At 36.6% G+C, this 14,617-nt stretch overlaps 1 protein-coding gene across 8 annotated transcripts in view; it reads right to left on the reverse strand.

Annotated features, from left to right (window-relative positions):
* Positions 1–14,617, reverse strand: part of LOC127851926 (pre-mRNA-splicing factor ATP-dependent RNA helicase DHX16-like) — a 53,415-nt gene that overhangs the window by 37,214 nt on the left and 1,584 nt on the right. For 6 of the 8 annotated variants that reach the window (XR_008036052.1, XR_008036053.1, XR_008036054.1 and 3 more), the window contains exon 2: positions 2,432–2,593. Coding sequence is in view for 4 of the 8 variants with exons in the window: in XM_052385919.1 (XP_052241879.1) it covers positions 2,432–2,593 (162 nt within the window). In the remaining 4 variants the exon portion in view is untranslated. Of the gene's footprint in view, positions 1–2,431; positions 2,594–4,076; positions 4,224–5,071; positions 5,090–14,617 lie in introns of those variants that run through there. The other 2 variants (XM_052385922.1, XM_052385921.1) reach the window with 2 other exon arrangements.

A 14,617-nucleotide genomic window follows, 5' to 3' on the forward strand; every position in this document is an offset into this window, starting at 1 on the left:
CTTTAGAATGTATCTAACGAGTATAGATCAATTCTGGTCAGTTAAGAAAACCAAATTGTTGTGAGAAATATCAACTCGGCCGGCTTTAAGGTAAGTTGATTTATAGATCCAACCGTTTTAGAATTTGAAATGTATATCTGAAATCTAGCATTTCTTTGAATTTTCACATTTCTGGGCGTTCAAATCATGATAGAATTATAGGGAATGCCAAAATTAATTTTCATTCAAATTATTGTAGGTATCTTTATTCGAAATTGCTCTCCACTATTTAGTTTATATATTAAAAATGACAATGACATTACGCAGTACTTTTCCCTGCAGTGCAATCGGTTAGCACGTCGTCATTTTATCCCATTAATGACCTGAAGGGCAGTGGTTTGATCCCCACTAGAACCTTTCACTCTACGTTTTTTTTTCTTCAAATATAAACATTTCCTAGTTTATTTTTTATTTTAAATCTCAGAAGAACAAGATGTGTTTGTGAAACACAATGTCCCCCTATATGACGTTTGACCTTGAAGGATGACCTTGACCTTGACCCTTCACCACTCAAAATGTGCAGCTCCATGAGATACACATGCATTTCAAATATAAAATTGCTAGCTTCAATATTGCAGAAGTGAGCAATTTTGACCCATATATTTGACCTTGAAGGATGACCTTGACCTTGACCTTTCATCACTCAAAATGTGCAGCTCCATGAGATACACATGCATGCCAAATATCAAGTTGCTATCTTCAATATTGCAAAAGTACTGATAAAATGAGCGATTTTGGCCACATATATTTGACATCTTACCTTGAAGGATGACCTTGACCTTTCACCACTCAAAATGTGCAGCTCCATGAGATACACATGCATGCCGAATATCAAGTTGCTATCTTCAATATTGCAAAAGTTATTGCAAATGTTAAAGTTGGCGCAAACCAACCAACCAACAGACCAACCAACAGACCAACAGACAGGGCAAAAACAATATGTCCCCCACTACTATAATGGGGGACATAAAAATATAATTATCTGAACTTTATACCAAAACAAGCTCAAACACTTAACTTGTAATTAAGGTTTATTTTTCGCAGTCATATAGGCTTCTTGATTTAAAGCCTTGACACTCAAATTTAATAGATTAATTATCAAACGTATATTTGCAGTTGGCAATGTTTGTTCAAAATATTTATTTTTCCCTTGCAATAAGGCTTCTTGATTTTTAAGCATTGACACTTAAACTTAGCAAATGAATTATGGTCGAAAGTATATTTGCTGTTGACAATGTTTAATGAAAGATTTCTTTTTATCGTTCTTTTTCAAGCAAGAAATGTATGAATAAAATTGCCAAATCGTGACTGAAAGATAACACCAAAACGCAGCAATTAATTTTCCAAAATTTTCTTGGGGGAGACCCCAGCCCCCCCCCCCCACCAGACGGAGTCAGCGCCCTCACACTACTTTGGGGGAAGGGGTCCGCAGCCCTTAGGAGGGGGAATTTTCGTGGCGTTTCCCTTTTGGGGGGATTTTTTTACTTACTCTCTCATTATTACATTTGTACATGTTTGCACTATATTCATTGCATTTTTCATAATTTAGTATGTTTGCAAAGATTAAATTGAAATAGAACTGAGATATAATAATCATGAGACACATATTTCTATCAACAACAAAAAAAAAATTGGGGGGGGGGGGGTGGAATTTTTCCCCCCAAAAGGGGAAAAAAGTATACTTTTCATGTGGGGGACTGCCGCCGAATTTTGGCGGCAGATTTTATAGATTGAGGGCCCTGGGAGTAAGAAAGGTCTTTAATTGAATGTAACTTTCTAAGGGACTACAAATGCGTAAAAATACGTATCTAAGTGGTAAAGTGTTAAGAAGTGCTAAATATTTAGTTTAAATCTATTAATTTTAGCTTTATTGCAACCTAAGGCTTATTAAAACGCTCTGGAGTCCACTTCATGGTAAGAGCCAGTCTTTTGGTGTCTTTTGGGGGAGATCTAAAGAATGCTCCCACACTGGGGATCAAACTCATGACCTCCCAGCCACTAGGCCAGCACCATATCCACCATAAAACAGCAGATGCTAAATTTTTATCATCCAATAGTTTGTTAAAGTGTTCAAATCACAACACTGTTATCAAACTACTGTTAGAACAAGAGATTGTCAAGCAATATTGTCCCCTACCGGTGAAACTCCACCATTGTCAGTTTTTTTTTTTTTTTGTTGTTGTTGCCATAGCAACCAGAATTCTTGACATAGGAACAAAATGAAATTACGTGCATAATCTCCATATTACCATCTATCCAAGTTTCATGAAAAAAATATGAAGAACTTTTAAAATTATCGCAGGATCCAGAAACGTGTGACGGACAGAATGACAGACAGAGCGCAAACCATAAGTCCCCTCCGGTTTCACCGGTAGGGGACAATAAAATGTACTTTTGGCTTTGAAAATCTGTCTCTGTCTGCACTGTAATCGTTCATGTCATCATCATCATCATCATCAGACAGTAACTGGTAGCTATCGTTCTTCTTTTGTGCTTCCAGAACAGATCTTGCATGGACCTTGGATGCACTCTCTTTTACAACAGTGTGAGGTACCTGAAGAAGTAAAAATAGTTTTAAATGAAACTAGACATAAGTGCCTTTCCCAGAATATTTTAAGCACCTTCTCTGGGGTTGAAAATCTTCCTTGAACACTCCAGGGAAGCCCTAAAAGAGTGTTGAGCACATATAATATTTAAGTAATAATGGAATGTGTGTGTTTTTATAAAGTATGGTTAACAAATAAATCACTGCAGCACTCTAAAAGTTAATCTATTCCATTTCAATGGCCTGTCAATGAAGTATGATTGATTTGGTTTAAAAAGATTCATTTTAGTAAAAAACACATTCATTAAAATGGCTGGCTGGTGTTTTGCCTTTGGTAAAAGTTGGGAAAAGGCATGAGTCAATATAATAACATTAGTATGATGCACAAATTATATAACACAAATGGTCATAGCTAAAATTTTACCAAGGACTCTTATTACAAGTGATATGAATTGAGAAGACTTTTGATACTAGGAAAGCTTAAGTGAACACATTTGAACAAATTTTCTGAAGTTCCATATAAAACAAGGCTATTGTCAAGCAATATGGTCCCCTACCGGCTCCACCATAGTCAGAAATTCCACCATTTTCAGATTTAAGTGACGTGCATAATGTCCATATTGCCATCTATCCATGTTGCAAGTTTCATGAAAAAATATTAAGAACTTTTAAAGTTATCCCAGGATCCCAGGATCCAGAAACCCTCCACTTTCAGCAGTATTTGTAGTCTATTTGTTGCCATAGCAACCAGAATTTTTAAGTTCCATATAAAACAAGGCTATTGTCAAGCAATATGGTCCCCTACCGGCTCCACCATAGTCAGAAATTCCACCATTTTCAGATTTAAGTGACGTGCATAATGTCCATATTGCCATCTATCCATGTTGCAAGTTTCATGAAAAAATATTAAGAACTTTTTAAGTTATTGCAGGATCCAGAAAAGTGTGACAGACAGACTCACAGACAGACAGACAGACAGACGGACACAAAGAGCGCAAACCATAAGTCCCCTCCGGTGAAACCGGTAGGGGACAAAAAAAAGTGAACAATTTATCTTCTTATAATTAATAGCAATTAATAAAACACATATATGTCCTTAGAAAAAAGGTATTATTGCATATTTCTATAAATGATTTTCAGTTTTAGTTCCATATATGAAAGGTCAAACAAAAAAATTCTCAATACCTTACTAGTGAACCTCACAAAAGTTATAGAACCTATTTAGTTGCAGGGCCTTTTTTCCTGACATTGTGAAGCGGCCCTGAACCCCTCACTTTGTGAAAAAATGAACTTATAAAAATTGTGAAATTCAGTTTGTTGTGAATTAGTATACCAAAAGCATGTTTAAATAATGCATTAATATCATATTTTCACTGTTTGGACAATTGTATTTTTAACAAATAACCATTTACATTCAAATCATCTAATCAACAATATTCAGACAGGTAAACTCTAGTAAAATCTCAAATTAATGCCTTATTGCTGTTTATACCTTGACTCTCTTATGAAAAATATTAAAACAAATTGTAGCCGTAAAAACAACCAAGAGGGCCTGAAAGGCCCAAAGTCGCAAGAGCAACAGATATAGAGAATACTAGGTTAGCGTTGAATACAGAGAAGTTTATGTTGCGAGGCTTAGAACGCCGGAAGCGCGAGCCTTGGCGAGCGCTTTCGGTGTTCGAGCCGAGCAACATAAACTTCTCTGTATTCAACGCTAATCCTAGTATTCTATTTATCCCATTTGATTTTTTCAACGTGACATTTAACATAAATAGATCTAATAACCTTAACAATAATTCTAATTCAGTCATAAAAGCGCTTAAAATCTAACAAATGTAACCATGCGTAGTGATATACATGTATTTGTTCTGGTACGCGAAATAGTCTTTAAAAAATTCACACACAAACTGTAAAACAAGTAAAAATATCACCATATGCATACATTCAATTTTACGCAGTATGCGAATTTTAACACATTACGACCGCGAAAAGAAGATTTTACTTTACTATAATTTATTTTATTTTCGAAAGAAAATGATCAAAATCCAATCTGGCGGCCATTACTCCTGACAAAATGCTGTCGATGTCAACATACATGTACACCATCGACGACCTAGTTCTGGCTACAATAACTTTAAATGTCGCTTTTTATGATTTTTGACTGGCGCGACTTTGTACAGGTCTGTCAATACTAAATAAACTGTACGCTGAAGTTTCTTTAGCTATCGAAGACCTTGACAATTTTGACGAGTAAACAGACAATTGCAGCGACTGACACTTTATTTGACAAAATATACAGGGCAATACGTTTTCCGACTTCGGACGACGAATTTCAGGACGCGCAGAACGTGTTTTTTATATAATGTTATGGGTATGCCGTGTGTGATCCGATGCATCAATGGCGCCAATGTTAAAATCATTTCCCCGAGATCAGGGAACGACAAAAGTACAATCAAAAATCAAAACATGTAAGAACTAGTATCTTACCTTTAATTATCCTTTAAAATCCATCTAAATCCATTTAACTCAATTATTGACGATTTTGCATCTAGGGTCTTTAATAATTATTTTAGCATAGTTAAATAAAGACCCTTATGCCATTCTATCACTTTATTCAAATGAGTATATGAACGCGATAAACTTTCTTCTTCGTCACACGCTACGTCATTTACTCTACATTTCTGCTGTTCAAATGAACCGGAGCAGTTTATCTAATAATAGCCGTTGGTAAACTCGGTTGCATTTGCAGATTTCTGCATACAAACATAATTATGTTTAAACTTGCACAATGTTTTATTTATCTATGGTAAATACACTTATTGTACGAGAAAATAATTTAATATATAAATACACAAAGAATGGAAAACATTCCAGTAGCTCTACACAACAGATAAATGAGTAGAAAATACCCGTGTAAAAAATGGGACGTTCCCAATTCCAGTGTGGTGCTATTTTTACCATCTTATACTTTACAAGGCTCGCGCTTCCGGCGTTCTAAGCCTCGCAACATAAACTTCTCTGTATTCAACGCTAACCTAGTATTCTCTATAATGTCGTATAATTTTGAAGCTCAAGTTTTGTCGACTTTGTTTCTTATGAAAAATCATTCAGTGGTAAAGTAAATATAAATAAAAAAAATAACAAAACAAAAATCGTGTAATTTTATATTTTATTTCAACATTTCTTTTGGTGAATATGTCATATATATTTTTTTCTGCAAAATATGCACATTTTCTTTTAATGGGTGACCTTAAAATTCGATCAATGAACCAAACAATATCGACCTAATTTTAGCGCATATCGCATGACGTCATTTAAAAAGTAGTCCGTGCACGCGACAGGTATATTCCACAGTGTTGAATACAAGCAAGTATATTCCACAACGTGTTATACCGTCAATGTCGCGGTGAAAATGGGATAAAAGGTGCGTATTTGCGTACATACCCAATGTAAAATTGCCAGTTACGCATAGAAAAATAAAAACATGCGTACCGAAACCTAATTGAAATTGCCGATAACGCATATCGTACTTTTCCTCTGCGTAAGGAGTAAATCTGTCCCGGGTCCAAACTCCGAAATTCCTTCCGCTTCGTCCAAGCGCTTTCAGTATAACCTTCAGCACATTTATATAAACGTAAGAAAGCGTCTATGTAACCACATGTTATTGTTGTAAAAATGTTGAAACTGCGAGGCTGTAAAAAGGGAAAAATGGTATCCCAGGCACACAAAAAAACTCAATTTTAAGTTATTTAAGTTGAGCAACACAAAAGCAGAAGCGGAAAATATAGTGAAACTAATTCTTGACGATATTGTGTCGGAGGCAAGCGCTGTCAGTGCTTACATTGAAAGAAAACTGGTGGAAAAAATCATCGAACTTTTTTTAAAATCATGAAAGTATATTACGGATACATCTACATAATTACACAAGATCTCTGAAACTAATCAATTAAGAGTGGAACTTCAACCACTCATTTAGGTAAGCATTTGAGAATTAAAGACAATGAACATAACCAATTTTAATACAAAAATACCCAATTGTCAATTAAAGTAGTTGGTACAGACTTTTTTGTACCCAATTGAAAATGAAAATACCCAATTGAACTCAAAAGTAGTGGGTATTTACCCAATTAGTCAGAAAAGTTATCTGGAGCTCTGGTCGCTCACCTGAGATAACAAGATATTATTGGGACAAATCTTCTGACCAAGTTTCATGAAGATCGAAAAATAAATGTGCCTCTAGAGTGTTAACAAGGTTTTACTTTAGCCACATAAGGAAAAATGCCCCGCCCCCTGGCAGCCATGTTTTTCAACCAAACGGCATCATTTTGAAACTCTTTCAAGATATTATCGGGATGAATCTTCTGACCAAGTTTCATGAAGATCGGAAGTAAATGTGGCCTCTAGAGTGTTAACAAGATCTAACTATAGCCATATAAGGAAAAATGCCCCGCCCCTTGGCAGCCATGTTTTTCAAGCAAACATAACTATTTTCGAACTCATACAAGATAGCATTGAGTCCAATCATCTGACCAAATTTCATGAAGATTGGACAATACATGTGGCCTCTAGAGTGTTAACAAAGTTTTACAAAAGCCATATAAGGAAAAATGCCCCGCTCCTGGTGGCCAAGTTTTTAAAGCAACCAAAACAATTTTCAAACCCATCCAAGATATCATTGGGATAAATCTTCGAACCAAGTTTAATGATGATAGGAAAATAAATGTGACCTCTAGAGTATTAACAAAGTTTTGCTATAGCCATATAAGGAAAAATGCCCCGCCCCCAAGGTGGCCATGTTTTCAACCAACCGTCATCATTTTTGAACTCGTCCAAGATATTATTGGAATGAATCTTCTGACCGAGTTTCATGAAGATCAGACTATATATGTGCCCTCTAAAGTGTTAACAAGATATTACTTTAATAAGGAACAAGAAAAATGTGTTTGTCAGAAAACTATGTCCCCTTCTGCACGGCTTTGATTTTTTTTTTACCTTTGACCTTTGACCTTGAAGGATGACCATGACCTTTCACCACTCTAAATGTGAGGCTCCATGAGATACACATGCATGCCAAATATCAAGTTGGTATCTTCAGTATTGCCAAAGTATTCATAAAATGAGCGATTTTGGCCACATATACTTGACCTCTGACCTTGAAGGATGACATTGACCTTTCACCACTCAAAATGTGCGGCTCAATCAGATACACATGCATGCCAAATATCAAGTTGGTATCTTCAATATTGCCAAAGTATTCATAAAATGAGCGATTTTGGCCACATACAAAAATGTATATTTGACCTCTGACCTTGAAGGATGACCTTGACCTTTCACCACTCAAAATGTGCGGCTCCATGAGATACACATGCATGCGAAATATCAATTTGGTATCTTCAATATTGCTAAAGTATTCATAAAATGAGCGATTTTGGCTACATATACTTGACCTCTGACCTTGAAGGATGACCTTGACCTTTCACCACTCAAAATGTGCGGCTCCATGAGATACACATGCATGCCAAATATCAAGTTGGTATCTTTAATGTTGCCAAAGTATTCATAAAATCAGCGATTTTGGCCACATATATTTGACCTCTGACCTTGAAGGATGACATTGACCTTGACCTTTCACCACTCAAAATGTGCAGCTCCATGAGATACACATGCATGCCAAATATCAAGTTGCTATCTTGAATATTGAAAAAGTTATTGCAAATGTAATAGTTGGAGCAAACAGACCAACGTACAGACCAACAGACAGGGCAAAAACAATATGTCCCCCACTATAGTGGGTGGGGGACATAAAAATGCCCCGCCCCTTGGCAGCCATGTTTTTCAAGCAAAGGTTACCATTTTCGAACTCATTCAAGATATCATTGGGACAAATCTTCTGACCAAGTTTCATGAAGATCGGAAAATAAATGTGGCTTCTAGTGTGTTAACAAGGTTTTACAAAAGCCATATAAGGAAAATTGCCCCGCCCCTGGTGGCCAAGTTTTTAAAGCATCCAAAACAATTTTCGAACTGATCCAAGATATCATTGGGACAAATCTTCAGACCAAGTTTTATGATGATCGGAAATAAATGTGACCTCTAGAGTGTTAACAAAGTTTTACTATAGCCATATAAGGAAAAATGCCCCGCCCTCAAGGTGGCCATGTTTTCAACCAACCTGCATCATTTTTGAACTCGTCCAAGATATTATTGGGATGAATCTTCTGACCAAGTTTCATGAAGATAAGACTATATATGTGGCCTCTAAAGTGTTAACAAGATATTACTAAGTCTTTAATAAGGAACAAGAAAAATGTGTTTGTCAGAAACACTATGTCCCCTTCTGCGCCGCTTTGATTTTTTTTTTACCTTTGACCGTTGACCTTGAAGGATAACCTTGACCTTTCACCACTCAAAATGTGAGGCTACATGAGATACACATGCATGCCAAATATCAAGTTGGTATCTTCAATATTGCCAAAGTATTCATAAAATGAGCGATTTTGGCCACATATACTTGACCTCTGACCTTAAAGGATGACCTTGACCTTTCACCACTCAAAATGTGCGGCTCCATCAGATACACATGCATGTTAAATATCAAGTTGGTATCTTCAATATTGCCAAAGTATTCATAAAATGAGCGATTTTGGCCACATACAAAAATGTATATTTAACCTCTGACCTTGAAGGATGACCTTGACCTTTCACCACTCAAAATGTGCGGCTCCATCAGATACACATGCATGCCAAATATCAAGTTGGTATCTTCAATATTGCCAAAGTATTCATAAAATGAGCGATTTTGGCTACATATACTTGACCTCTGACCTTGAAGGATGACCTTGACCTTTCACCACTCAAAATGTGCGGCTCAATGAGATACATATGCATGCCAAATATCAAGTTGGTATCTTTAATGTTGCCAAAGTATTCATAAAATCAGCGATTTTGGCCACATATATTTGACCTCTGACCTTGAGGGATGACCTTGACCTTGACCTTTCACCACTCAAAATGTGAAGCTCCATAAGATACACATGCATGCCAAATATCAAGTTGCTATCTTGAATATTGAAAAAGTTATTGCAAATGTAAAAGTTGGAGCAAACAGACCAACGTACAGACCAACAGACAGGGCAAAAACAATATGTCCCCCACTATAGTGGGTGGGGGACCTAAAAATGCCCCGCCCCTTGGCAGCCATGTTTTTCAAGCAAAGGTTACCATTTTCGAACTTATCCAAGATATCATTGGGACAAATCTTCTTACAAAGTTTCATGAAGATCGAAAAATAAATGTGGCTTCTAGTGTGTTAACAAGGTTTTACTAAAGCCATATAAGGAAAAATGCCCGCCCCTGGTGGCCAAGTTTTTAAAGCAACCAAAACAATTTTCGAACTCATCCAAGATATCATTGGGACAAATCTTCGGACCAAGTTTTATGATGATCGGAAAATAAATGTATCTCTAGAGTGTTAACAAAGTTTTACTATAGCCATATAAGGAAAAATGCCCCGCCCCCAAGGTGGCCATGTTTTTCAACCAACCAGCATCATTTTTGAACTCGTCCAAGATATAATTGGGATGAATCTTCTGACCCAGTTTCATGAAGACCAGACTACATATGAAGCCTCTAGAGTGTTAACAAGATATTACTTTAATAAAGAAAAAGGCCCCGCCCCTTGGCGGCCATGTTTTTCAAGCAAAGGTTACCGTTTTCAAACTCATCCAAGATATCATTGGGATAAATCTTCTGACCAAGTTTCATGAAGATCGGAAAATAAATGTGGCCTCTAGAGTGGTAACAAGGTTTTACTAAAGCCATATAAGGAAAAATGCCCTGCCCCTTGCGGCCATGTTTTTTAACCAACCGGCATCATTTTCGAACTTGTCCATGATATAATTGGGATGAATCTCCTGACAAAGTTTCATGAAGATTGGACAATAAATGTGGCCTCTTGAGTGTTAACAAGATTTTAATATAGCCATATATACCGGTAGCCATATAAGGAAATATGCCCCACCCATTGGCAGCCATGTTTTTCAAGCAAAGGTTACCATTTTCAAACTCATCCAAAACATCATTGAGACCAATCTTCTGATCAAATTTCATGAAGATTGGACAATAAATGTGGCCTCTAGAAAGTTACCAAGGCAAATATTGACGGCACACAACCCACATTCGTACGATGGACAAAAAGCGATCACAAAAGCTCACCATGAGCATGTTGTGCTCAGGTGAGCTAAAAACGACATTTCTGGATTTAACAATTAAAAGAATTTATTTCCTTCAAAATTGTTGACATTTTTTCAGTCTAATGAACAGAGTTATTATTTCTGGATCAAGTCCATTATCCATCTCGTTGCAAAAATACAGGTGGTATAATAGCCAGAAACCGTGCAATAGTATATTTGGACTTGATTAGGGCCGTACAATACAAAAGCATTATGTGTTTAATTCAATACGATGCGTTTATTGCTAGCAATTTGCGACCCCTATCATTAAAACACCATGACGTGAATGTCCGATAAAATCAATAATTTGCTGATAGATCGCTGATAAGGTGGCAAAAACAACACTGGAACACTTGACAAGTAGATATGGTATGTTAATAGGGGACAATAAAGGGGATAGAGATGGTAATTTTAAGCCAGACAGAGCTTGAATAGCGAATTTTATTGTGAACTTATAGAACCTTTGTTGTTTATTATGAATGTCGGGACAAATTGTGTCACAACGGGACACCAGGACGAACATCCCAAAAATCAGGACTGTCCTTTCAAGATTGGGACCTCTGGCATGTATGCTGGGCCTGTTCGACATCGTTATCGACTTAGGTAACATCAAATAGCATGATGTGCAAAAGATTGGTGTACTGCAACCTAACCGATGGCGGCACTTTTTGTCGGCAAAATTACGACAGTTTCAAAATATGGTGGATAGAGGATACGAAAGAATAACAAAGTAAACAAGGCTATTGTCAAGCAATATGGTCCCCTACCGGCACCACCATTGACAGAAATTCCAATATTTTCAGAAATTATTATTTTTTGGTTGCCATAGCAACCACAATTTTTGATGTAGGAACAAAATGAAATGACGTGCATAATGTCCATATTGCCATCTATCCATGTTGTAAGATTCATGAAAAAAAAAAAAGAACTTTTAAAGTTATCGCAGGATCCAGAAAACCATCATATTCAGCTGTATTTCTAGTCTATTTGTTGCCATAGCAACCAGAATTTTTGATGTAGGAACAAAATGAAATGACGTGCATAATGTCCATATTGCCATCTATCCATGTTTCAAGTTTCATGAAAAAATGTTAAGAACTTTTAAAGTTATCCAGAAAAGTGTGACTGACAGACAGACAGACAGACAGAGCGCAAACCATAAGTCCCCTCCAGTGAAATTGGTAGGGGACAATAACAAGAGATGTCAGAGGACAGCGCGCTTGACTATTCGAGTGCTTGACAGTATAACGTAAGCCATCATGGGGAAATTGTTCACATTCAATAATTTATTAGACACTCTTTCAAAAAAAAAAAGGAAAAAAAAAAATCTTTTTTGAGGGGGGGGGGATAGGGGGGGGGGTGAGGGGGGTATAATGTTGGGTGTGGTAATTTATTAGATGATGTTTAAGGTTGGGGGCGGGGGGGGGAGGGATTCTGGGTAGGGGCGTGGGGTATTGTTTGGGTGGAATCCATTGTGGTATTCAGGTAAGTGTTGTTTTGTCAAAGTAATAATAAAATGCGATCATAAATAAAGAAGTTATGGCAATTTGTTCAATTATCTAAGTGTAAAAATGGCCATAATTATGACAAAATGCTTGATAGAGTTGTCTGCTCTTGTTTATAGGTTGAAGTCATGTTGGTAAACAAGTATGCAACATATAAAAGCAATATGTCAAAGGATATAGGAAATATTTGGGGTAGTACGCAAACTTTAACATAGATTTATCAATAATATGCATATTCTACATGTAAGTATAAAAGGGGCAATAATTACGACAAAATGCTTGATAGAATTGTCTGCTCTTGTTTATAGGTTGGGGTGATGTTGGTAAACAAGTATGCAATATATGAAAGCAATATGTCAAGGGACAATGAAAATAAATGGGGTAGTACGAAAACTTCAACATATGCTGCATATTCTAAGTGGAAAAGTGGCCATAATTAAGACAAAATGCTTGATAGAGTTGTCTGCTCTTGTTTATAGGTTGGGGTGATGTTGGTAAACAAGTATGCAAAATATGAAAGCAATATGTGAAGGGACAATGAAAATAATTGGGGTAGTACCAGTGTTTTTTTTTCAGTTTTGGAGGAGGGCCCGGGGTCGAGTCCCCTGAGAGGGGGAAAATTCGCGCGTAAAAGGGGAAAAGGGGGAAATTTCTATGCTTAGCTAGTAACAGTACAAAATCAAGTTTTAACACTATAATTCACCATACAGAGGGAGAAAAACATAATTCAAACTCTTTTATTCATTAACATTTATGTTCATGTTCAAAGTTCAACATTTCTGGGCTTTTCAGCGAATTTATCAATTATTCTGGTGACCTCCTCTTAACCAAGTCTCTGCATGTGCAGACAAAGTCTGATCAGGGCTTTCAGTGTATCTTCCCCAAGCCTGTTTCTCTGTGGCGTGCAAAGCAGGTTGAGCAAACTAAACAGTCTTTCAACACTCTCTTGACCGGACGTTTCTGGCGTTTCACTGCCGGCATTTGCAGAAGACTGACTTTTAAGTTGTATTTGAAAATAATATCAATTTATTTTTAAGTAAAAACAGATTTGTCAATTTTTTTACGATAGCTTTTGTTGTTGTGCGACATGTTGGAATACATATGGTTTGCGGTAGATGTCGTTAAGCGAAAGTCGTGATAGTGAACAACGTACGGTTTGCGTTAAAGGCTAAAATAAAGTAAACTTGCGGATGCAGTTCAAGAAAATTGTAGTAAATTCGTAACGAAAGACGTTAAATGAGGTATTGATTAATATTGAATAACACTTCCGAGAGGGGAATTAAAAAATATTTGGGGGAAAAATATATACTCTAAAGATGGGGGAATGAGGCCAAATAACGCTGAAAATTTCATCCAAAAAAAACACTGGGTAGTACGAAAACTTTAACATTTGCACGCAGACGCAGACGCAAGGGTGAGTAGGATAGCTCCACTATAAATATTTCATATATAATAGTCCCGCTAAAAAGCAGTCATTGCTTTAATAGTACTATTTGCATGAGTTTGTGCTTTAGACAGGTAAACGTTGAAAAAAATTGAAGTATCAGTGTTCCTTAGCATTTTCAGTGGTGATCAAATTGTGCACCTTTGGACAATAGACGGCGCATTGCAACTTTCAGCAACCCTTTTCAGCAACCCTTTGGTAAAGCTGAGAGTTGAATTTTTGCAACTACTCCAGGGGTCAATGGTTTGAGCCCGGTTGAGGGTTACTTTTTATTCTTTCTTTATTTTTATTATTTTTTTACTGGAGCTTTTAAGATCCTATCTTTACATTAGTCAATCAGGGCTTCAGTTAGTGGATGTCCGGGCGTAAATTATGCCGGAAAACGGCAGTCTTACGTCCATTATACAAATGATGTTAGTCCCTTAAACGTCCGATAATCCCCATGTACGCTATTTTTTAATACACGACACGTAAAAATGTCAACAATAAATCGGGTTATTCAGACTGTTAACTCCGCCTAAGAGCTACTGTTTTCAATGAATTTCTCAGCGAATGGTCAATATTGATTTTTCCCCCTGTCAATCATATTCTTCTTGGTAAGCGCATCAGCCAATCAGCACTCAGGTAGGCAAATGCAAGCTTACCCCACGTGAAGCTGTAAACAATAACTGTACATTTCACAGATAATCACTGATCTCAACCAATGTAGCTCTATAAATACGTCGTAAATAACTACTTTTTTAGTTAGAGAAAAAGTTTCCACATTACACAAATGCTCTACGGTGTTTTACCAAAATTAAAGATATTAGCAACCTCTGCGCTACAAAGTTTTTATTCAGCAATCAAATATTAA

The sequence above is a fragment of the Dreissena polymorpha genome, chromosome 11, assembly GCF_020536995.1.
Source record: "Dreissena polymorpha isolate Duluth1 chromosome 11, UMN_Dpol_1.0, whole genome shotgun sequence".
In the NCBI taxonomy this organism is placed as follows: Eukaryota; Metazoa; Mollusca; class Bivalvia; order Myida; family Dreissenidae; genus Dreissena; species Dreissena polymorpha.